The sequence below is a fragment of the Vulpes lagopus genome, chromosome 5, assembly GCF_018345385.1.
Source record: "Vulpes lagopus strain Blue_001 chromosome 5, ASM1834538v1, whole genome shotgun sequence".
Classification (NCBI taxonomy): Eukaryota; Metazoa; Chordata; class Mammalia; order Carnivora; family Canidae; genus Vulpes; species Vulpes lagopus.
Window position 1 is genome coordinate 18,857,344 of NC_054828.1, and position 26,378 is coordinate 18,883,721.

The window sequence follows — 26,378 nt, forward strand, 5'->3', positions numbered from 1 at the left end:
TCCAAGTATCACTAAATTATTGCTTTTCCCATTATTTATCCTTTTGAAGAACTTAACTTTCACTCCATTTCATAAAGAGATTTACAATTATTTAAATTTATTTATATTTAAGTGGTTTCAGTTTCACTACAGTCTTTTGGTATGAGGTGGATTTAATAAACCCAATTTTCTTTTATGTCTAAATTGGCTAGAATAATCTAAGTAGCTTCTTTTCTCAAGAAGCGGTATAATTTCTGAACACTTGCATATCTGAAAATGTCTTTATTCCATTGTTTTCACCTGTGCAAGTATCTTCACTAGGTATAAAGTCTTGGGTTAAAAATTTCCCTCTCCAAAAGTTGAAGGGATAGTTTCCTATCAACTCCTGGCACTCCATGACGCTCTCTGGGTTTTTCTTCTCTTGCAGGTAACTGGCTTTTGTTTGTTCTTGCCCTTATCCTCATAATTTAATACTTATATAATTAAATTATAATTTGTGTCTAAATTACAGGATGTGTCTAATTATTGAATGTTTTTCTCACCGATTTTTCTGGAACATGATGAGTTCATTCAATCTCTACATGTAGGTCTTTCTTCGGTCCCCCAAGTCTTTTCCCCCCCCAAATCTTTATTCAACTCTTTGAACAAGGCTTCTGCTCCACCTGTTCTGTTCTCTTTCAGAAACATCAAATATCCAATGCTAAAGTGCCAACATTTGTTCTGCCATCAGCTGTCCACTCTCTTGTTGGCACCATCTCTAGGTACTCTGTATTCTGAGAGCTGCTTTTTTTTTTCTCGTGACACTGATTCTATTTTCTGATATGTCAATAATGATATATTTTTGTGTCTGCTGTGCATTTTTGCTTCTGCATTTAGTTCCTGTAAGCGTCACCATACTCACCTTACCCTGTTCTCTCTTTATGGCTTTCTGTTTCTGCTTCACAAACAGCATATTTTCTTATATTCTTTTGAAGAGATCAAAAGTTTCCTGAAAATTCCTCCCAGTTCCTGGAAATGAGATTATATACTGAGAGAACTTAATTTTATGAGTGTTTAGGACAATGCTCCTTTTCTTAGTTTTGCAGTATTCTGCCCCAAATCCAACCACTTCTACCTTACCCTGACCTGTGGCTACTTCACTCATCTTTGGCTGTAGCAAGAAATATCCCCGGGTGTTCAGACTAAGATATTTTTGCTTATTTTTCAGGTTTTTTTTTTTTTTAAGATTTTTGTTGTACATATATACTTTGGTGATAATTATTTTGGAAAAAATAAAAATAGAAAAAAATTCTTTCTTTAAAATACTCTGAACAGCAGTTTTTGTGAATGCACAAAAATCAGTTTTTGTGAATCTAGGATATATACAAAAGTTATGATATGAAGATGGAAGGTAAAAGTTATGTACTTTTGCTTCAAAAAGAAGAAACTGCGAACATATTAAGAAAGAATGACAATATGATCTAATCTTCTTTCCCACACAAACACCGATTTTATTCCAAATAATCACATAATTTAAAAAATTTTCCTAAAACATTCTTACAAAAAGTAACCCCAATGTCATTAATTCTGAAAATTCCATTTTATACATTAGTGAGTACTACCTTAGTTGAACTGAAAGAGTTCAAAAATTCCATAGCTTCTATAGATTTCATTTTAAAAATTTAAAAAAATCTATTTTTCATGATAAATGATGGTACTGATAACTTACTTGGTGGACTTGTTTAGTAATTTTTACAATCTTACAAATAAGCAACACACATATAATATATATAAAATAATAATCAGCTAATCTAATGGCTTGCATTGGAGGTCAAGGAGTTGCATTTTGTCAAACCCAAATTGAACAGAGTAGAATTTAGGTTGATACAGAGAAAGGCATGCTCTGGATGTGTTGTCCTTTGTAATTCTTGAAGCATCAGATGAATAGTAAAAAGTTCAAAGAGCTTCTTATTACTCCTGTAAGAGAATGAGTATATTGACTTAGTCGGGCACTCTTAAGGAGTTTGTCTGAAATGACAAGGAGAGGTCATCTATTTGTAAATATGGGCAAACAGCACCTGGTTTCAACACAGTGCAGAACATAGGTAACTAAAGGATTAATATGCTGAGACAGACAAAACTGGTTTTAGGAGATAAGCCTAAAGTGGAAAAGTATTCAAGGAAAAACAAAATATGCTTTATAATACTTAAATCTGCAACCTCATCACCATCAAAATGCTTGAGAATTTTTCCTCACAGCTAAAAAGAATAAAACACTTGATCATTTTATTTTAAGCAGAGTATTGGGTTACCTTTTGACTTACCTACAAAATATCTTTTCAACCATCTTCCTTCTAATAATCAGTAATTTCATTTTCAATTAGTTATAATAACATCTGAAACACATTTATTTCCCTGTCTCCATATGTTTACCTCTTGAAAGAGATTATTAAATAACCTAAGTAACCACCCACTTAATACAAAAGGATTCACATCTCTGTGGTTTTAAAGCTTTACTTGAAGACCTGCTTGCACATCAGCTGTTCCCAGCCCTCCTGCAGGGGCTTTGTTTCAGCTCTTATCTCTGGCTAAAATGAACATAAGCTATAACACACAGGAGGAATAGGGTATGGTTGCAAGTTGGGACTGCATAAAAAAAAAATCCCATGAATTAATACCTAAGACCCAGTTAAACCTAAATAACGTTACTGCAGCTTCGTAACAGCAGCTCTTCCTGAGAATTTACAGACTATAAATTAAGACAACCATGGTACAGTCAGTCTGCAAGCAAAGGAAGACGATGAATTGGTAAGTTTAACTGATACCAGTCCAAAACCTGCTGAGTATGAGGTTAGAGTTTGACAATAACTTACTGTGGTGTGGTATTGTGTGCTAGGCACCAAGCAGATCATATGGACCTTCTATCACACAACTACAGATAATTTTAAGATGTATTATACTTACTATGCAAGTATACTGAGGCCTGGTAACATATCTAAGTTCATGACCATGCAAATCACAGGTGAGAGGAAAGGTAGGGCAGGGGCAGAAGAGCTGAACCAAAACCAAAATTTTACTGTTACAACATGAGACAGGCGTTTAATCCACCTCCAAAGAAACTATAGACTGGTATAGCTAGACTATACCAGGATCAGGAAAATAAAGCTTAAAATCTGTGTCCTTTATTTATAATTTAAAAACTGGTTATACCAATGTTTGCATCAGGGGAAAGAAGAGGAAATATAAAAAGCCCTTGGTTCTTACAATGATATCCAAATTAGTGGCATAATAAGCCCATAATTATTTCCTAAAATAAAACCAGTTACCAACATTATTTTAAATCTCTTCTGCCTGCTTCATTCTCATTCCCCAAATTCATTTCAGTATGTCAATAGGATCTGATATATTTTTATTTTTATCTGTGGTACTACAGTGTATCAGTGTGTAATAATTCACTCTGATACTACCACTTGGTTGCTAAAAACTGCTTACTTCTGCATCCTCTATGGTTCCTAAAGTTTAGTTAGCAAAAATGAACTACAGAAACAAGACATGCCTAGACAGACACTCTGATTCTCATCTATCACTGAGTATGTATCTTAGACATGCATTAATAGTTCAAGAATCTCAAGATTCTACATATATTGGAAACCATTATTTAATAACATTGAACCAGTATAGGATTCAGAAAGGCCTAAATCCTCACAATAATATGTCTTTCAATAAAAAAATATTGGAAATAAAAAAATCCTTACTTGATTTTGGAAAGCTTCTGCAGGATAATACTGAGCTTTTCTAGAATCTGAAGGTCAAGTTTAGGCGTTCGGAGCAGCACAGAGCAAGTACGGAAAAACAAAGTGTTGCTACAGGCTTCCAAGAAGGGCTGCAGGGACTCTGCAAAACAAAACACCATGGCTTTACTGTTACAAAGTAGCTGGAAGGGAAAGTGATAACAAAATAAACCAGAACTATGTGGTACTGGTACCATGTGGTTCATCAAGTACTGATTTGGACTTTCATTCTTTCATACTTAAACTTTGGGGCAACAATACAGTCATTTGAAAAAAGAAAATCTCTAATGGCTGTTGTAGAACAAGGCAAACCAAAGATCCAACCTCCAGTAGGTATTATGGAGCAGAAATCTCATGTTTGAAAGAATGTGGGGAGGTCATTCTTCAAGAAGTTCATAATAGTAGGCTGAGTTTATTTATTTATTTTTAATTTTTATTTATTTATTATAGTCACAGAGAGAGAGAGAGAGAGAGAGAGAGGCAGAGACACAGGCAGAGGGAGAAGCAGGCTCCATGCACCAGGAGCCCGACGTGGGATTCGATCCCGGGTCTCCAGGATCGTGCCCTGGGCCAAAGGCAGGCGCCAAACCGCTGCGCCACCCAGGGATCCCTAGTAGGCTGAGTTTAAAAGTAATTAACAGTAAGAAATACTTTGGGGATAGCATTTTTAAAAAAATATTCTACATTTAAGAATTTCATTTGAGTGACAATTCACATAATCAATAGCCGGGCAATAACTTTTTAAGCACAGAAGCCAAAGGGTGAAAAGATTTATAAAAGACTGAAAAATTTTACAAAATAAAAAATTTTAATGTCTATGTAAGGTCTGTATAAAAAACAACTACAAAACTTAAAAGGCAAAAGCTCTAAAAAACAAAGGGAAATGTCAAACTCGAGGCAGAGGCATTGGGAAGAAATTCCCTTGTAATATATTTGCCAGGAGATTGATACTATTAAAAAAAGCTCTTATAAATCAGTAAGAAAAATAAATAAATAAATCAGTAAGAAAAAGATTGATCTAATATTTTCAGTAATGAGCAAAGAGCACAAACAAGCAATCACGATGGAATAAATACAGGAAAAATATTCAACCTCAGTAGAAATAAAATAATTGGAATTTGGCAAATTTGTATCAAAAGCAATGTAAGAAAAAAAAAAAAAAGCAATGTAAGTGGGGATATCCTTTGATTCAGCAATCCTGCCTCTGAGACTGTGTCTGAATCGAATGTATGCACAGGTTTGATAATTAGGGCCACAGTAAAGTTTGCAATAGTGAAAACTAAAAGATCTGTTAAGGTGGTTATGAGTTCAAAATACAGCATCTATTTCTGATTAAAACTCTTCAAAGTGTAGGGCTAGAGGGAACATCTCTCAATATCATAAAAGCCATTTATGAAAAGCCCACAGCGAATATCATTCTCAATGAGGAAAAACTAGGAGCCTTTCCCCTAAGATCAGGAACACGAGAGGGATGTCCACTCTCACCACTGTTATTCAACACAGCAGTACTAGAAGTCCTAGCCTCAGCAATCAGAAAACAGAAATAAATAAAAGGCATTCAAATTGGCAAGGAATTCAAATTCTCCCTCTTTGCAGATGACATGATACTGTATACAGAAAACCCAAAGGAATCCACCCCAAGATTGCTAGAGCTCATACAGCAATTCAGCAATGTGGCAGGATACAAAATCAATGCACAGAAATCAGTGGCATTTCTATACAGTAACAATGAGACAGGAATGCCTGCGTGGCTCAGTGGTTTAGCGCTTGCTTTCGGCCCAGGGTGTGGTCCCGGGGTCCCGGAAGCGAGTCCCATGTCAGGCTCCCTGCATGGAGCCTGCTTCTCCCTCTGCCTGTGTCTCTGCCTCACTCTCTCTCTCTGTCTCTCATTAATAAATAAAAAATCTTTAAATAAATAAATAAATAAATAAATGGCATCCAAATCGGCAAAGAAAGAGTAAAATTTTCACTATTTGCAGACAATATGTAGAAAACCCAAAAAGATTCCAAAATACTGCTACAACTAATACATTAATTCAGCAAAGTCGCTAGATATAAAATCAATGTACAGAAATTTGTTGCCATTTCTATACATCAATAGCAAAGCAGTAGAAGATGAAATCAAGGAATCAATCCCATCTACAACTGCACCAAAAACAGTAAGATACCTACGAATAAACCTAACCAAAGAGATAAAAGATCTGTACTCTGAAAACTATAGAACATTGATGAAAGAAGCTGAAGAGGACACAAAGAAATGGGAAAACATTCCATGTTCATGGATTGGAAGAACAAACATTGCTAAAAAGTCTATGCTACCCAAAGAAATCTACACATTTAATGCAATCTCTATCAAAATACCACCAGCATTTTTCACAGAGCTAGAACAAACAATCCTAAAATTTATGGAACCATAAAAGACCCCAAATAGCCAATGCAGTCTTGAAAAAGAAAATCAAAGCTGGAAGCATCACACTGCCAGATTTCAAGGTATATTGCAAAGCTGTGATCACCCAGATACTATAGTACTGGTACTAAAACAGACACATAGATCAGTGAAACAGAATAGAATCCAGAAATGGACCTACACCTCTCTGGTCAACTAATCTTCAACAAAGTAGGAAAGAATATCCAATGGAAAAAAGACAGTCTCTTCAACAAATGGTGTTGGGAAATAGGACCATGACATGCAAAAGAATGAAACTAGACCACTTTCTTACACCATGCACAAAGATAAACTCAAAATGGATAAAAGACCTAAATGTGAGATAGGAAGCCATCAAAATCCTAGAAGAGAACACAGGCAACAACTTCTTTGACCTCGGCGCCAGCAACTTCTTACTAGACGTGTTGCCAGAGACAAAGGGAACAAAAGCATAAACGAACTATTAGGACATCAGAATAAAACGCTTTTGCACAGCAAAGGAAACAGTAAAACTAAAAGGCAGCCTAAGGAATAGGAGAAGATATTTGCAAATGAAATATCAGATAAAGGGCTAGTATCCAAGATCTATAAAGAATTACAGTGCTAGGGATCCCTGGGTGGCGCAGCGGTTTAGCGCCTGCCTTTGGCTCAGGGCACGATCCTGGAGACCTGGGATCGAATCCCACGTTGGGCTCCCAGTGCATGGAGCCTGCTTCTCCCTTTGCCTGTGTCTCTGCCTCTCTCTCTCTCTCTGTGTGTGTGACTATCGTAAAAAAAAAAAAAAAAAAAAAAAAAAAAAAAAAAAAAAAAGAATTACATGCTATATTGTATTTATAGGAAAAAAAATCCACATAGAAGCAGATAGGCACAGTTCAAACCTGTGTTAAGGGGTCAAGTATATATATATGAAATGCTAAATGAACAAAGAAGGATGAAGATTGAAAGAGCCCAATAGTGACTCAGGAAAATTTGCCTCAGAATATTCAACAGCAAGATATACCCTAAACTTCCAAGATAAAAGTCATTAGCCACCTAAGCAAAAGAGTAAATTATCACTAACAGGGAAAAAATCAGGCTATCCTTTCACTTCTCTGCAACAGTAAAAGTATAGTTTACAAAATTTTGAACAAAAGAAAGGGAGCTCTAAACCTACTATATATACTCAGGCACGATCTTGTTAAGTACAAAAAGGCCATCATTTTCAAACATGAAATGATTCAGCACCCACAAGCACTTCCTAAACTGGGGAGGAGGGGTGTAGGATACACATGGGAGAGGGAGCAATTAAGTGATTATTCAAAAATAAGAACACAGGGCAGCCCGAGTGGCTCAGCGGTTTAGCGCCGCCTTCAGCCCAGGGCGTGATCCTGGAGACCCGGGATCAAGACCCGGGATCGAGACCCATGTCAGGCTCCCTGCATGGAGCCTGCTTCTCCCTCTGCCTGTGTCTCTGCCTCTCTCTCTCTTTCCTCTGTGTATTCTCATGAATAAATAAATAGAATCTTTTAAAAAAAATAACACAGAAAAATGCAGAAGTCACAGTAAAAGAACTATTCCTGAGCACTTAATATAACTGAATGTAAAACTAATTTAAGTAGTAGGAAAACCAGTATGAAGCACATGTGCAAGTTGTAGTCACAGAACAGAATGAACTGTGATAATGAAAGGGAAGTGGAGGAAGGAGAGATGGAAAGTGCACAGTGCTGCTATCTTCATCTTTCCTGGCTGGGAGCCAATAAATGGCTAAAACTGAAAACAATACTTAAAAGACAGGATACACTTAAAAATGACTAATATGGTAGGGGTGCCTATGTAGCTCAGTTGGTTGAGTATCTGACTCATGATTTTGGCTCAAGTCATGATCTCTTGGGTTGTGGGATCAAGCCCTGTATTGGGCTCCATGCTCATCACGGAGTCTGCTTGGTATTCTGTGCCTCTCTCTTTCCCTCTGCCCCTCCCCCTGCTTATTCATGCTCTCTCTCTAAATTAACTAGTTAATTAATTTTTTAAAGTGACTACTATGGTGAATTTTGTTATATTACTTTACAATAAAAAAAGAAAAAGAGAGACTCAATGCTTTTTACCTTTTCTTAACAGAAGGAATTTGATATAAAATATTTGTAATTCAAATCCATTCCATTTTTCCTGTTAATTTACTCTTTTGCTTAGGTGGCTAATGACTTTTATCTTTGAAGTTTAGGGTATATCTTGCTGTTGAATATTCGGAGGCAAATTTTCCTGAGTCACTATTGGGCCCTTTCAATCTTCATCCTTCTTTGTTCATTTAGCATTTGTAATTCAAATCCATTTCATTTTTCCTGTTAAATAGATTTCAGTAGGCTAACTGGAATTTAAATAAAAGCTTGAAAAAAAATAGATTTCATGGGACTCCTGGGTGGCTCAGTGGTTGAGCATCTGCCTTTGGCTCAGTTTGTGATCCTGGGGTCCTGGGATCGAGTCCCGCATTGAGCTCCCCACAGGGAGCCTGCTTCTCCCTCTGCCTGTGTCTCTGTGTGTCTCATGAATAAATAAAATCTTTTAAAAAATAATTTTCATTAAGTACATGTATAATAAATCCCATTTCTGTAACAGTATTTTCATCTGTTTATCCATTCAATATTTTCATATGTACAACTACAGAAAAGTATCTGAAATAATATTTAATGATGGTGATTACTAAATGATGAAGTTTATATGGTGATGTTTTAAAAAAAACATGCTTTCTACATTTCTTCTTGGTCTCATTTTTTTTTTTTTTAGCTCTAAAAGCTTATTTATATTTAGTTTCTAAATTGTGGTTAAATATGCAAAAAAAAACCCCAAACCCTTACATTTTAACCATTTTTAGGTGTACTGTTTGTTAGTATTAAGTACATTCACATTGTTGTGCAACCATCCATCTCCAGAAATTTTCCATCTTCCCTAAAAGAAACTGTACCCATTAAACACTAACACCCACTTCCATCTGTCCCCCTAGATCCTGGCAGCCAACATTCTACTTTCTTTCTTTGTAGATCTGACTATTCTAAGTATCTCACCTAAGTGGAATCATATAAGATTTGTCTTTTGGGGGGGCCCTGGGCAGCTCAATGGTTCAGCATCTGCCTTTGGCTGAGGTTATGATCCCAGGGTCCTGGATTGGGCCCCACATCAGGCTCCTTTCCCTGCCTACTGGGGAGCCTACTTCTCCCTCTCACTTGTGCTCTCTCTTACTTTTGCTATCTCTCACTCTCAAAAATAAATCCTTATTTTTTTAATTTTTAAATTTATTTATTCAGAATTTATTTATTTTTATTCATGACAGACACACAGAGAGAGGCAGAGACATAGGCAGAGGAAGAAGGAGGCTCCCCGTGGGGAGCCTGATGTGGGACTGGATCCCAGGACCCCGGGACCACGACCTGAGCCAAAGGCAGATGTTCAACCACTGAGCCACCCAGGTGCCCCAATAAATAAAATCTTGAAAAAAAAATTGTCTTTTTGTATCTGGTTTATTTCACTTAGCATAATGTCCTCCAGGTTCATTTGAGGTGTGGCAGGTACCAAAATTTCCTTCCTTTTTAAGGCTGAATAATATTCCTCGTTATGTATATACCACATTTTCCCTTGCTGCTTTCAAGATTCTATCTTTGACTTTTGGAGTTTAATTATTATGTATCTTCTCTGTGGGCTCTTTGGGCTCTTCCTGAGGTTCACTGAGCTTTGGAATTTTGTGAGCTTCTTAGATTTGTAAAACTATGTCTTTCCTCACATTGGTAAATTTTCAGCCATTATATCTTTAAGTAGTTTATCGAAGAGGCAGATTATTCTGCCCCTTTCTCTGTCTCTTCTTCTGGGACTACCAAAATGTGCATATTAATCTGCTTGATGATGTCCCATAAGTCCTTTAGGCTCTGATCTGTTCCATTTTCTTCATTCTTTCTTTTTTGCTCCCCAGTCTTGATAACTTCAAATGTCCTGTCTTTAAGTTCATTATTTCTTGTGCCTGTATGAATCTATGAATCTGATGTTAAACTTCTCTAGTGTTTTTAAAATTCAGTTACTGTATTTTTCAGCTCCAGAATTTCTATTTGGTTCTTGATAATTTTTGCCCTTTGTTCAAATTCTCACTTTTTCATATATAATTTTCCTGATTTCTTTTGGTTCTTTGGTCTTCTTTTAGCTCTTTGAGTGTATTTAAGATAGTTGCTTTAAAAAAAAAAAAAAAAAAAGATAGTTGCTTTAAAGTCTTTGCTGAATGAGTGTACTGCATGTTTCTCTGGGGACATTTTTCAAGATTTATTTTGTTTCTTTGAATGGCTATGTTCTCGGTTTCTTTGTATGCCTTGTGATTTTTTTTTTTTTCTGAAAATTTATCATTTGAAAAACAGCCACCTTTCCTAGTCTTTGCAGACCAGGATGAAAGATCTTCTTCATTAATTAGCAGTAACTTGAGCCTTTGGGAACAGTACCAGGCCTAAGGCCTAAGGTCTTCTCGGGTCTTTTATAGGCATAAGTCCTATCTGGGCCTATGAATGTGCTTCTTCCTTACTAATTTCCCCCTGGCTACTTTTATAGGTCTTAATTTCCCAGAGTCTCACCCCAGCTTATTCTCAAGACCTCAGATGTTGTACTGTACTCTTCTGTCCATAATTTCTTGTCCCAGGCATCTGCAAGTCTATACTCTCGTGCAGCTTTCAAGCGCCATGGTACTTACCACTGCCTTTCTCGCCTTCAGTCTGAGATCCAAACTATTTGCATATGTCCCAGTCTGTGCTCTGAGTCAGGCAAGAGAGAAGAACCCAATCCGTTGGACCACCCGGAAAGGCCAGAATATTGCATACTAGTTCTACTGTCTTTTCTGTCTCAAAGAAGGAACAGGGATGAGCCACTCTCTCCCATCTGCCCTGTACCACACCAGGGGTGGGGTAGTGTAAAGACAATTAAAAAGTAACAAAATTTCTTAATGTTTTGAATAAGGCTTTTTTTGAATGTGCATTAGGTTTACTGCTACAGATCTCTGACTAGTTTTCAGAGCTCCTATAAAATTAATTTAGTCAGTCTATAGTTGTTAATTTGATGTTTCTGTGAAAGAATGAGGGCCTGGAGCATCCTAGTCTACCATTTTGCTGACACCTGTCTTTACTTGAATTTTAAAATGATAAACCTATACAATTTTACCTTCCAAAGAAAGACTTTAAAGAAAACAGAATTTTTATAGGGTAAAATAAAACTAACTTCAATTATGATGTGAAGTATATGTTGGTTCAGTTGGAAATGTAACAGAAAGTCCAATTTATAGTGGCTTAATCAAACAGATTCTTGGTTCTCTCTTAAAAGGAGGCACTTCCTGTAACTGGTTCAGGGACAAGACAGTGTCATCAAAAACCCAAATTCAGACTCTCTGTTTCTTCATGTGTAATTCATGGTCAAAAGGCTCTAGACAACAAGGCAAAAGAAGGGAGTCAAGTAAGAATAGTACTTATCATCTGTTCCCTCTTATCAGAAAATCAAAACATAAAGTGTCTCAGAACCTCTCAGTGGATTTCCAACCTCACATGCAGGACACATGTGGACATTCCTGCCAGCAAGAGGGCTGAGAGCAAGGGAAGGAGAAAGAGATGAGAATGGTGATGGGGAAGCCAGCCCATAATGTTTGCCACAAAGGACTAAATTATCTCTTGAAAACAATTATTTCCAATGCTTTCCTGAGTCACAGTATTTCATGTAAATTTGCAGTTCATAAGCTTGGTGGGCAGTACTTAAGTCTTCGATCTCAGTTACCCATTACTTTCAAGTCATGGGAAAGTGGCATAAAAACTCCCTGTACCAACATTACACTAATATCTGACAAAATACTGTATTAGTGGGCAACTTAAAATAAACACATTCTTATTAATTTAAAAGTCAATCACTGAAATCTCTCAAGAGAATTATTTATTCAAGATCTGCCAATTCAAAAGTGGTTGTATGTTTTAAAAAGTATGTGCTGTCAGCAGTTCAGTGCACTTTTTGGTAATGATTATGTCTCTGCATGTTAGAGATCAACCTGTTGTTAACTGATTAGAATACTTTATGTAGTTCATATGCTAAGAATCTAAGTCTGTATTTTCCAGATAGCAGTTATTTTAATCTTTTCAGAATTCTTTTTTTTTCTTTTCAGAATTCTAAGGCAAAGTGGTAATTAGAATAAAATTATTTTAAAAGCAAACTCTCAACTCTCAGATATATATATATTAACATGTTATTACAAGGGACAAAATATATAATTTTTAGATAGTATGGCTTTTTGTATTTCTACTTCTGATGGTTCAAAAGTTAAAAGCTGGGGTGCCTGAATGGCTCAGTTAAGCAGCCAGCTCTTGATTTCAGCTGAGGTCATGATCTCAGGGTCCTGAGATCAAGCCCTGGAACAGGCTCCAGGTTTAGTGTGGAGTCCACTTGAGATTCATTCCCTCTTCCCCTCCTCCCCACTCCCCTTCCCCTACTTGCCCACTCTTTTTCTCTCTCTAAAATAAATAAATCTTCAAAAGTTGTAACATCGTGACATTCAATATCAACCAAAAAATGTCAGCTGCCCATCCTTGTACTGAATAAAGGTCAATAAATTCTTAAAAAGTAAACAAGCAACAGTAAGAAGGATATACATAGGCAATCTTTTGAAAACACCCAATTCTACATAAATTCCCCTCTTTAGTTTTTTCCAAGTCTACCTTCATTCCTTTATGGAACAAGGCAGGTTGTAAAACACACTGAAGATGACCTACTACTTGAAAGACAAGTAGGAGTTTGTCAGGTGCCTAAGTGGGAGAAGTGCTAGTCCAGAGACAATCTCTCTTCAGAACAGAACAATCCCAAGCAAAGTTCCTAGTCTCCAAATTCCTGTTCCTCCCCCGCAACCAACCCCATCTTCCTTCCTTCCTTTCTTTCTTTCTTTCTTTCTTTCTTAATCCCTGGGACATAGTGAGTGCTGCAACTACTTTCTGCTCTGGAATCCCTCAATTCTGGGGTCCTAAGTCCAAGGGAAGCTTCTCCCTTGTCTCTACCTCCTTTTTCTGAAAGACTTACTTATTCCTCATCACCACCCTGTCCATAACCATGTGACATTAAACAAGTCATGTAATTTCTCAGAGCATCGGGTAATCATTTATCTACAAGCATACCATGTTTTATTCACTTCATTTATTTCACTGATATGGTGGGGTTGTTTTGTTTTCCTAATTGAAGGTTTGTGGCAGCCCTGTGCCTAGTAAGTCTATCAGTGCCATCCTTCCAACAGCATTTCCTCACTTCATGTGTCTGTGTCACATTTTGATAATTCTTACAATATTTCATTATGATTTTTGACTTATTATTTTTGTTATGGTGATCTGTGATCAGTGATCTTTGTTGTTACTATTTTAATTGTTTTGGGGGGCCACAAACAACATCTGTATATAACATGTTGAACTTAACTGATAAATGCTGTGTGTGTTCTGACTGCTCCACCAACCACCATTCCCCCGTCTGCCCTCCTCTCCTCAGGCCTCCCTATTCCCCGACACACAACACTATTGAAATCAAGCCAATTAATAACCCTACAATGCTCTCTACATGTTCAAGTAAAAGCAAGAGGAAGACATTGAGGAAGGTATGTTGAAAGCCAAGATATGCCAAAAGCTAGGCATCTTATACCAAAGAGTTAGCCAAGCTGTGAATACAAAGGAAAAGTTCTTGAAGGAAATTAAAAGTGCTATTACAGTGAGTATATGAATGATAAGAATGCAAAACAGCCTTATTACTGATATGGAGAAATAGTGGTCTGGATACAAGATCAAGCCAGCCAAAACATTCCCTTAAGTCAAAGCCTAAACAAGCAAGGCTCTAAACTCTTTTTAATTGTATGAAACCTAAAAGAGGAAAGGAAGCTACAGAAGAAAAGTTTGAAGCTAGCAGAGGATGGCTTATGAGGTTTAAGGAAAGAAGCCATCTCCATAACATAAAAGTAGGAGGTGATGCCCCAAATGCTGATGTAGAAGCTGCAACAAATTATCCAGAAAGTCTAGGTAAGATAATGAAGGTGATTACACTAAACAAAAGATTTTCAATGTAGATGAAATGTCTACTATTGGAAGAAGATGCCACCCAGGACTTTATAGCTAGAGAGAAATCAATGCCTGGCTTCAAAGCTTCAGAGGACAGGCTGATTCTCTCATTAGGTGGTGCGCAGCTGGTGACTTAAACTGCAGCCAATGCTCATTTACCATTCCCAAAATCCTAGGGGCCTTTAAGAATTATGCTAACAGGAAATACAACTGAGTATTTTAACTGTTACAGTAAATGTAAATGCTAATATTCAGTCTAGGATTTTGAGTAGGTAACCATAAGTGAGACTAGTTTATTATTTTCCTTTGCGATGCAAACAAACAAAATCAGCAGTACACTATAAGAAAAACATCACATGGCCAAATGTAGTTTATTTTAGTAATCTAAAGATTATCACTTTTTTTTAAAGATTTTATTTATTTATTCATGAAAGACACCGAGAGAGAGGCAGAGGGAGAAGCAGGCTCTATGCAGGAAGCCTGAAGTGGAACTCAATCCTGCTGGGACTCCAAGATCACACCCTGGGCCAAAAGCAGACACTCAACTGCTGAGCCACCTGGTGTCCCAAGATTATCATTTTTTCCCCTTTATTAATCACATGATCCTTTTTGGATATATCAAACTCCATAGATACTAAAAGTTCATTTGACAAAATTCAACATCTACCTACCTTTAAATATAATTGCATGGAACAGATGAATATTTTCTTAAAATGATAAGATATATGTATCTCAACCCAAGCCAGCAACATTTTGCTTAATGAAACAACACTAGAAGCATTCTCATTTAAAATGAGGACTAAGATGAAAATGTTTACTACCATTGCTATTATTTAGCATTGTACTAAAGGTGACACCCAAATTCAATGAGACAAGGCAAAATAAAATTATAAAGATTGTTAAGGAAGAAATAGTATTTATAGATAATATGATTATGTATCTGGAAAACCCAAGAAAATTAAATGAAAAACCATTACAAACAATAAGGGAATGGAAACGGGCAGTTTTTAGGCCACAAAATAGAATGAACTAAATAATACAAATACAAACTTAAATCCTTCTATTTAAACTAAGTCGGATAAGAAAAGGAAAGTACTCTTTGAAATAAAATAAGACTCAAATTCTTACACAGCTAACCCCAGGTAAGTGAATAATCACTTTTAACCACTGACAGGAAAAAGAAAAACCACAAAGTAATTTTCTAAAATCAACACTACTAAGTTATTATATATACTCACACCCTAAAAGAGGTATTATCAGAAACCCTCAATCTAAAAAAAAATGTGCTCATAACATATAAGTTGAGGTATATCAATGAATAGATCTCAATTTATACTCAAATGTATTTTAAAATAAAATATATCTAGATCATTTTCTAAAAAAAGAAATGCATTTTAGTAGCTTTCAAAAAACCGTAAATACCAATGCAGCTAATAACATTTCTCATATCTGAAAAGATGAATCTTCTGGGGAAAAGCACAAGGGGGACAAGAAAAAAACAATCACTCTGTAGCAGTACAAACTACAACACAGCTTAACATGAAGTATCCGGTGGAGATGAAGTATTGTATTGCTCCTCAAACTATTGTAAGAACTGGTCTGAGATTTTCAATCTGGCATACAGAATGCAAGAGATAAAATACTGTTTAAAATAGTTCAACAAGAGGATGTGGAGAAAGGGGAACCCTCTTGCAGTGTTGGTGGGAATGTGAACTGGTGCAGCCACTCTGGAAAACTGTGTGGAGGTTCCTCAAAGAGTTAAAAATAGATCTGCCCTGCGACCCAGCAATTGCACTGCTCGGGATTTACCCCAAAGACACAGATGCAGTAAAACACCGGAACACCTGCACCCCAATGTTTATAGCAGCATTGTCCACAATAGCCAACTGTGGAAGGAGCCTCGGTGTCCAACGAAAGATGAATCGATAAAGAAGATGTGGTCTATGTATACAATGGAATATTACTCAGCCATTAGAAATGACAAATACCCACCATTTGCTTCGATGCAGATGGAACTGGAAGGTATTATGCTGAGTGAAGTAAGTCAATCAGAGAAGGACAAACATTATATGGTCTCATTCATTTGGGGAATATAAAAAATAGTGAAAGGGAATAAAGGGGAAAGGAGAGAAAATGAGTGAAAGTATCAGTGAGGATGACAGAACATAACAGACTCCTAGCTCTGGGAAACAAACAAGGGGTAGTAAAAAGGTAGGTGGGCGGGGGGTTGGGATGACTTGGTGACAGGCACTGAGTGGGGGGGCACTTGACAGGATGAGCACTGGGTGTTATGCTATATGTTGGCAAATTGAACTCCAATAAAAAAAAATCTTGTTGGTAAGGTTGGTGTTTGATGAGGAAAAAATAAAAATAAAATAAAATAAATAAAATAAAATATAAAAGTCCAACAAAAAGGCTATATAGACTGGGGAGCTCTCATGCCTTCAGCAGGATACCCTACCTTGACATTTTACAAGTCAAATTCTAATACAGTCAATACACTTGAATCTAAGAAAATGAAACTCAAGAAAAACTAACCATCAAAGTCAGCTAGAGTTTCTCAAATTGGAGAAAATGAGCCTCCAGAAAAAACTATCATAACAGCCAACTAATTAAATTTTAATTAAATGTTTGCCCCAACAAGGCAAACATTTATATTACAGCCAATTAAATAATTTCCTTGCTTTGCTTCCCTGTCTTTTCTATAAAGACCTCTGCTCTAGGCCCCACCTGCAGAGCACACCCCTAACCATTTTCAGATTTGGTGCTGGCCTACTGGAGTCACTGTTTGTTCAAATAAATTTTTCAAAATTTATCTTCTTATTTTTAAGAATGTTATTTATTTATTCATGAGACAGAGAGAGAGAGGCAGAGACATAGGCAGAGGGAGAAGCAGGCTTCCTGTGGGGATCCTGATGCGGGACTTGATCCCAGGACCCCAGGATCACAACCTGAGTCAAAGGCAGACACTCAACCACTGAGCCACCCAGGTGTCCCAATTTATCTTTTTACAATACCATTAGAAAACATTAGAAATGAAATAAGACAAACATACAAAATCCAAATCCAAATGTTTTAAGTTATCATTGAACTTGATAAAATTAATAATCTGACAACTACCATACAGGTTTTAAATACTGTTTCTATACTAACTTGTGTTAGAGAACCAATACTAAGCACTTTGAGTACTGCAGGGCTAGAGCTTGCCCTACTGACACTTTCCTCCAGCCTCTTGCTCCAAAGCCCTAAATGGACATTGGAGGAAGCCCTAGGCTCAGCACCAAAGCACTGCAAACACAATGCTTGAAACATACTGCCTCACGCACAGCTGGCTACCAAGTCCCATTGTGAGATAAGCATCTGCAAATCCATTCTACCAAGATTTCTCTTCCAACAACTTTTTCCTAGAAACTTAAAAAAAAAATGGCATGTGGAAATTATGTATATGGTGGAATGAGTTTCTCATCTCAAATCCCATCTCTTTCTCAAAAAACAGAACAGAAAACCAACAGCTAGGTAAGTATTTGCTGCATTTTTATCTATCAATCATTTAATCTCTTCAACACATTTCTCTGGTTAACATCAGGTACTGGATTTATATTAAAAATGAAAAATATATCAAGCAAATAAATATACTTCGGTCAGAGATCTCAAAGATTCACTCATTTCTAATCTTCCAAAAGTTTTCCATCACTAAAAATGATATGGCTTTCTAGCAATCGACATTAGAAATTGCTTTATTTACTCAATTTGAACAAGAAAGGATAACCTTGGATTTGAGCATAATCTGAACATGTGTGAATGAACTAACACCTGTTGACTTTATCTACCATTATTTCTCCAAATGTGAATGTTATGGTGCCACAAAGTCATTTCACCCAAGTAGGTCCACTATTTGATAAATTATATTTAGTTTTCCTTTGGCTATAAGATTTCTTCTTTGTTAGAAATATTCAGACAGATTTGTTTCTAACGAATAGACATTTGCATCTGATAAAATTTTTGTTTTCCTCATTAAGAAAAATCCTATGGGGGTGCCTGGGTGGTTCAGTCAGTTAAGCATCCAACTCTTGATTTCTGCTCAGGTCATGATCTTAGATTGAGATCTAAGATCTTAGATCTTAGATTGCTCAATCATGAGATTGAGCCCTGTGTCATGCCGTCTTGGGCTCTATACTCAGCAAGAAGTTGGCTTGAGATTCTCTCTCCCTCTGTCCCTCCCTACGTTCTCTCTCAAATCTTTAAAAAGAAAGAAAAATCCTATGAAAGTAAACTATAAATCTACCCACTTAAACAAGTAATCTTGAGTATCTCTCATTTTACTAATTTTTCACCTTTTTGCTCCATAGCATATATTAGTAAATCAAGATATACCTAGTTATTTAACTAGGTAGCTAGACCTTCAACTATAAGTCCAATATCTTAACAGTCACAAATGGCTAAAAATATTAATAAAATATGTCAGAGAAAATTTAACATTTTGGGGAAGGAAAAAAGCCTCTGGAAAACCTAATCACAGTGCCATAAGAGAATGCATCTTGTTACTTCTAGAATCAGAAACATGATTTCAAGTCTAAGTCTTACGATGGCCTAGCAATGGAAGCCATGGACAAGTTACCAGATTTTTCTTGGCCTCAGTTTTTCTACTCAGGCCCTTCATAGGGATGTTGTAAAGGAAAAACAAGAAAGTATATAAAATGAATTGAAAATGTGAAGTCATACACTGAAGGTACCTAGTTAGAAATATAACTATGCTTGGGCACCTGGGTGGCTCAGTGGTTCAGCATCTGCTTTTGGCTCAGGTCCTGATCCCAGGGTCAATCCTGGGGATCAAGTCCTGCACTGGGCTCCCTGAAGAAAGCCTGCTTCTCCCTCTGCCTGTGTCTCTGCCTCTGTGTGTCTCATGAATAAATAAAAACAATTAAAAAAATAAATATAACTATGCTTTACATCCAGCTGTTAGGGATTCACCCACAAGCAGCAAGCAGCACCAAGTACCAGACTGCTAACTACCACACTGAGCAATGACTTTCCAGTTTTAGTTTCAACCTTCTGGAAGGCATAAACATTTCATCTTTAGAAGTGCCACAGAAAGAGGAGAGAATAGGGAAAAAGAAAAGCTACACTGAAAAAGAATTACTGAGGCAAAATGGTTGCTTATTACAAGTCAAGGGGCTATTTGAGGTTCAAAGAGCACTACCAACCAAAGCAAATGAAAATACATATTTTCATATGTACCCATACATATCTGGGCTAAATTAGGAACCATTAACAGCAAGTTAAAAGAAACTGTTACACCAACATATGAACCGAAGAGAAAAAGTAAAGCCACAGGCTACAAAATGTTACAAATATGCATGAAAAAGAGTAGCCACATGTACAACTGAGTGCCTTTCCCACCACCCCCCCACGTTCCCACAAAACAGTAAGGTTGAAGAGGAACAGGAATACAACTCTGTCATTACTCTCCTTTAGACAGGAACACACCTGAACATCTCGCTCCCTCTGAGAGAACAGGGAAGACAGGTTTAGATCTTTCAGAACGATGAGACAGAGATGCTTGAAAACAGGACTCATGATGCAGAGTATATCCATGTGACTGAGATGAGTACTGGAAATTGTGCTAGGTTAATGGAAATTTGAACATACAACTTCTAGAAATGTTATTAACCATTGTATTACACAGCTATCAAAAATACTTTTTAACCATTTCTATTATAAAACACATTATGTCTGATATGTAGTTACACAAAGTGCAAAGAAAATCATCCTACTGTCACTTCTTACTGTATCTAAAAACTTTAAAACTTACTAGATTCCACTGTCATCTGAAGCAAACTATCAATGACATTAGAGAGGAGTCCTTTACTGGAGATTCTTAGATGATTCAGTATTACCGGAACAGCTTGATACTCCAAAAACAAGACTTTTCCTTCATCTGTCTTCAAGTCCAAACATAGAGAATCAAAAGCCTGAGCCAGGTAGTCAGCTGAAAAACAGTACATAAAATCAACTGACGTTATCAGTCAGGAGTATAGTTGGTAATCAGAAACAAAAGAAAGAAAAACCACCATTTAAATTCAAAAGGGAAACAAAAATAAAATGACCAGAGATCACCGGCTAAATTTAAAATGTTAGAACCCAAAGGCTTGAAACGCGAAGAGGAATTACACTATGATGGGGTAAATTTCATTCATATTTTAATATCAAAATAACAATAAATTCCATTTTTAAAGAAAACAGTTGATATTTAATAGTAAAGACCATAAATAATGTTTATTTTCCATATTTGATAACTGCCATATGCTTCCAAAAGCATATTTATCTTTACCTAGCTTTTGAGATATTTTTTTGTTGCTAAGTAACTTTATGCAAATTTTTAAACAAGGATTTTTAACCTCTTAATAAAAATCAAACAGCCATTCAAAAGACAACTTCAGGGATCCCTGGGTGGCGCAGCGGTTTGGCGCTTGTCTTTGGCCCAGGGCGCGATCCTGGAGACCCGGGATCGAATCCCACATCAGGCTCCCGGTGCATGGAGCCTGCTTCTCCCTCTGCCTATGTCTCTGCCTCTCTCTCTCTCTCTCTGTGACTATCATAAATAAATAAAAATTTAAAAAAAAATTAAAAAAAAAAAAGACAACTTCAAAGAACTAGATGTGCTCTGGTGTATTACCTTTTGTGATATATCTGCCATTAATGCAGCAAGGTTTTGCCAAGGCCAATGTTATGATGGAATCCATTAGATTAGAGTCCCTGGAACTCTCTTAAAGATGATTGGGAAGCTTAAAGCCAGGATTGAGAAGCATTAATTTAACCAGAATCAATGCAAGTGAGATATTAAGATACTTAAATTGTTACACTTCAATACAGTAAACCCAAATCAGTAGTCTTACAACAATTTTACAATGTGCTTTTAATTGTACAAGAATACTCCAGTTTCCTAAATTCCTTCAATATACTATCGAAAGGAATTAAAAAAAAAAGTGTTTGTGCTGTTCAAATAGTAGTGAGCTAATTTTTCTACTGAGATTTCTGTTTAAAGAAGCCTTGAGAGTACTTTGAAAGACTGAAAATATGACAGAGTCACCTCCATTAAAATTTACTATCTTCTGGTTGATGTGTTGCATTTCATTTAAAAGCCTATTAAGAATGAGTAGCTGAATATAACCGGTGTGAAATACCTATGAAAGAATTGAAATGCATAAACACATATTAAAATACATATGAAAGAATTTTGAGAAATTAAAATCTGTGCCTCAATTTATAGTATATTCTATTCTTACTTTTGGTAGAATTTAGTTCAAGGAACACTGCTACTATTACACTTACTTTTTGTGATTAAATAAAACATTGCAAACGAGTGTTAGGGTAAGCAAAGCTGCTGGATTCTGTTCAGGTTTACCTCATTAGGAACTTATCCTTATTTAGCAAAAAATCAGTAGAAGAGTATATACATTAATTCTGAACTCAATTCTTCACAGAAAAGTGTTTATCCAGTGCCACCTGCTGTATTTGACACAGATTACTTCACTTCTCATAAATATATTATGAGATTAAATAAGCTAAATGCCACGTGATACAGCAAATTTATAAACTTAAAAAATTGTCCCGTATTAACTTGGGGAGGGGCAGACGGTATTTGGTGATTTTTTTTTTTTAAGTTGACTTACCTTTTAGGGAGAAGTAAAAGAATCATATTCTTATTTTCATTTCTCTACTAGTGAAGATTTTCTAAAAATCAAGACCAATTTAACTTCTAAGAGAGTATTTTAAGAAATTTGGTTACCAATTTTACCAAAACTGGTTGTTGTCTTAAGCAACAAGTGTTTGGTGGTTTATTATGAAACAATAGAAATCCAACGCAGCCTAAGAGACCTCAATTCTGATCGCAAGTAAAACCAACTCTTAGAAGTTAAATAAAATAAACAATAATGTTTATGATAATGATAGAAGCTAGTGCTTACTATATGTCACATTCTTTTCTAAACTTTCACATTAATTCTAATTTAATCTTCAAAAAAAATGTGGTGAAACACAGAAAAGAAGGGACCTGCCCAATGTCACATCCTTAGTTATCTGACTGTGAAACTGAAGTTCTTAATACTACATTGTTCCTGCTATCTGAGAATGACAATAATTCCTACATTTCTACAGGCCTCAAGTATAAATAAATACATAATTTATAAATATATAAGTCTGCGTAAGTTGGGGGCCAAGTGTTGCAGGAGCAGGACAGCACAACTGGCCGATGCACACAACTAAACAGGGGAGAGAGTCTAATGAGAAAGACAAGAAATCTGTCCCTAAAACAATACTATCAGATAAGATTCTTATCTTTCAGTTCTCATATCTTTACATAGATCAAATTAGTATGTACATACTGAAGGTTTTATTAATTAAAATATTTTTACATTGACTGCCACACCTACATACTTAAAATTGCTAATAACATATAATATCCTACTCTCCTCATGATGACACTGTTAAAGCTCTGAATATTTAGGGTCAAGAAAAGATCTAGGTCCCTTATGAATGCCTGACCCTCAATTTGCTCTTTTGTAAAAATGACATCATCATCTACCTCATAAGGTTACTGTGGGGAATAAATTTGAAAAAACCAAATGAATGATTAGAAAAATGTCAACAACAGTGCAAGAACTTATTTCCTTCACTATTCCAATTGTGGGCTTGTCAATTATTTATCCTTTGTCATTATTAGACAGCAGAGTAAATCTTATTAAAGGTTATGATACATTTTGGTGGTTCCTGTAAGCATTTTGGTGGTTCCTGTAAGCTACAACACAATCAAAATTGTACTTGTTTCAACTCTGAACTAGACAGCACAAAGTTACCAGCGGTTACTAGAGGGGAGGTGGTAGAGGGGTGGGGATAGAGTGAAATAGGTGATGGGGATTAAGGAGGGCACTTGTCATGATGAGCAATGGATGATACATGGAAATGCTGAATCACTCTATTGTACCCCAAAAGTTACATAACACTGTATGTTAACTAATGGAATTAAAATAAGAACTTTAAAAAAAAACCCACATTTCTAAAGATAGTTTTGGTAAATATTATATATTAATCTTAGAAGTGAACTATTGCATTATAACTTGAAATACTGAATATCAAAATATTGTATTATAGTTGGAAAATACATGAATTTTATCAGTAAAGACTTTTAGTTGGCATTATATTCAATTACTTTATTTTTGTGAGTGTAATGGATATAAGACTATACCTTACAGTTAAATTTTATTTCAGAGAATCAGTGTAGCACAGTGACTAAGAGTGCAGACTTAACCTCTCTATGCCTCAATTTCCTCATTTATAAAATTGAGATGTTAATGACATTTTATAACCTTGTTATAAGAATTAAATGAGGGATCCCTGGGTGGCGCAGCGGTTTGGCGCCTGCCTTTGGCCCAGGGCATGATCCTGGAGACCCGGGATCGAATCCCACGTCGGGCTCCCGGTGCATGGAGCCTGCTTCTCCCTCTGCCTGTGTCTCTGCCTGTCTCTCTCTCTCTCTCTCTGTATGACTATCATAAATAAATAAATAAATAAAATTTAAAAAAAAAAAGAATTAAATGAGATGGTACACATAAAGTGCTTGGCCCATAACACAGGAAATGCTATGTAAGTATTTATTATTATTTCTTTCATTATCTCAGGAGTACCAGCTCTTAGGAAGTCACACAATAGGGTCAAGAGGGTGGGCTCTAGATATGGATAGAGGCAAGCTGAACCAGACTCTGTCAAATACTGGCTGTGTGGCCTTGACACAATTATCTAACTTCCGTAAACTATTAACCACTAATATAGGAATAATAATATTCAGAGACAATCTATAAAGGGCTTAGCATTATAGTGTCAAATTTATACCAAGTATTATGTTTTTGAACAACCTATTTGCACTGTCTATTTAATGGAAATCAGGTATTATCTTACAAATATATTTATTTAGGTTACTGAGTATTTAATATTACCTAACATTTATCTATTTCCTCTTTACTGTTTATAATAAATTTATCAATTTTGTAATGTATACTTTTCTTTTTATAAATAGGAAATATCTTCTTACCAGAGTTTTTGTTTTTGTTTTTGTTTTTTATTTCTTACCAGAGTTAAGACAAGTCTGTTACTCTAAGAGTTTTTATGTATGAAATTTTAGTTTTTCCAAATTTGCTGCAGCACGTAAGACAATATATCTAACTTTTATTTTTCTCTATACTTTTAATTATTTCCCTTAATTGTATTTAACACATGTCTTTTTTCTTTTCTGTTCTTTTACTTGACTGGCTTTGCTCCATCCCAAAAGACTATAAACTAAGGTCCACCAGCTGTCTTTCAACCCTCAGCTTACTGAACCTCTAGAGCACCTGACAATGAAGGCAGAAAACACAAGGTCAAGAAGGATCAGTTCATTAGCTCTAGAATTTGATACCAATGTGAATTTCACCTTTCGTCCATTCACCTTTTTTAACATTAATTTTCTCTCCCTGAAAGTGTTCCTCAGGGTAATATGAACCTTCATAAGGTATTACAATTTTGCCTCATAAACTGAAAGACAGCATTTCCCAAATTGTTCTTTGCAGAAAATTAGTGCTGCATATCACTTTTCCAAAAAGGATTTGGAAGTTAAATAAGTTTCGGAAATGTTGCATAAAAGTGTATTCAAGTTTTATAGATTCATAAAGCCCACTAGTAATGAAATTAAAGTACTGGCATTATTAAGTTTTAGTTACTCCCAAATTTCTCAAACATTTTTAACTGAAGGCCATAACAGTGAATTGAATGAAAACTAATCACAGATGTGTTTGTCATAAATGGCAAATTAGGAATGGTTTTACAACTTTAGAGAACCATATTATTGCTTTATATGCTTTGTTAATCAAAATTAGGAGAGAATCATGGGTGGTAATTTTTTTTTAAGATTTTATTTATTTATTCATGAGAGACACAGAGAGAGGGGCAGAGATATAGGCCTCCTAACATGGGACTTGATCCCAGGACCCCGGGATCACGACTGACTCTTAATTTTGGCTCAGGTCATGATATCAGAGTGGTGAGATGGAGCCCTGTGTCGGGCTCTGAGCTTAGCAGGGAGTCTCCTTGGGATTCCCTTCTTCTCCCTCTGCACCAATCCTGGCTTGCTCTCTAAAATAAATATATATATTTTAAAAAGCGTTATGATATAATTTGTATGTTTTTAAAAGAAGATAAAAGTAATGTGCTTTGAGAGGTTGATAACACCATTTGAGGAGCAGCTTGTGACTGTACCACGTGTTATTCTGTTGAATAACTCACTGTTCGTCTTGCATGCCATGCTCTTACATAATTCCAAACTCTGGCTCATACTGTTCCTTCAGGAATGGCCTTCTTTATTTTCTGCCTATAAAATCCTACACATCCCTGATAGTCCAGCTCAAATCCTAACTCCTTATACTAAATCCTCTCCTGATCTCCTAATTATACCACCAGAACTAATTTTTATCATCTCTCTTTAACCAGAAGCACATTATTTATTTATTTATTTATTTATTTATTTATTTATTTATTTATTTATTTATTTTTTAAAGGTGAAGCAGGACAAGGACTGATGAAGGCCATTTTAAGGAAATTTTTTTTAAATTTTTACTTATTTATGATAGTCACAGAGAGAGAGAGAGAGAGAGAGGCAGAGACACAGGCGGAGGGAGAAGCAGGCTCCATGCACCGGGAGCCCAATGTGGGATTCGATCCTGGGTCTCCAGGATCGTGCCCTGGGCCAAAGGCAGGCGCCAAACCGCTGCGCCACCCAGGGATCCCAGAAGCACATTATTTAAACTTCTGTATCAATAATAAGATGAAGCAGAAAAATATTTACAACCTACCTTACCCAAAAGACTCTAAGGACTTTGAAAGCAAGAACTGTCCTATAATTCTTTCTTCAAAAAGTGATTTACATAAGAAAGCAACCAATTCACTAATTCAATATGTATATATTAAGTGCAAATTGTGTCATTTCTGGACTTAATATTCCTATTGCCCGACTTTAATGTTTTAGAAGTACTTATTTTTATTATATATCATGACTATTTCAATTTAACTTTAAAATTTTATTTTTATTTTTTAAACAAAAATACAGTTGATGTA

The 26,378-nt window shown here is 36.0% G+C and overlaps 1 protein-coding gene across 7 annotated transcripts in view; it reads right to left on the reverse strand.

Annotated features, from left to right (window-relative positions):
- Positions 1–1,445: 1,445 nt before the first annotated feature.
- The window catches only part of CCDC138 (coiled-coil domain containing 138), a 98,631-nt gene continuing 73,698 nt past the window's right edge, over positions 1,446–26,378 (reverse strand). For 6 of the 7 annotated variants that reach the window (XM_041754130.1, XM_041754128.1, XM_041754129.1 and 3 more), the window contains 3 exons: positions 20,050–20,226; positions 3,714–3,852; positions 1,446–1,935 (listed from right to left, as the gene is read on the reverse strand). In XM_041754130.1, the coding sequence (XP_041610064.1) occupies positions 1,770–1,935; positions 3,714–3,852; positions 20,050–20,226 (482 nt within the window). In that variant the 3' untranslated portion in view covers positions 1,446–1,769. Of the gene's footprint in view, positions 1,936–3,713; positions 3,853–20,049; positions 20,227–26,378 lie in introns of those variants that run through there. The other variant, XM_041754134.1, reaches the window with a different exon arrangement.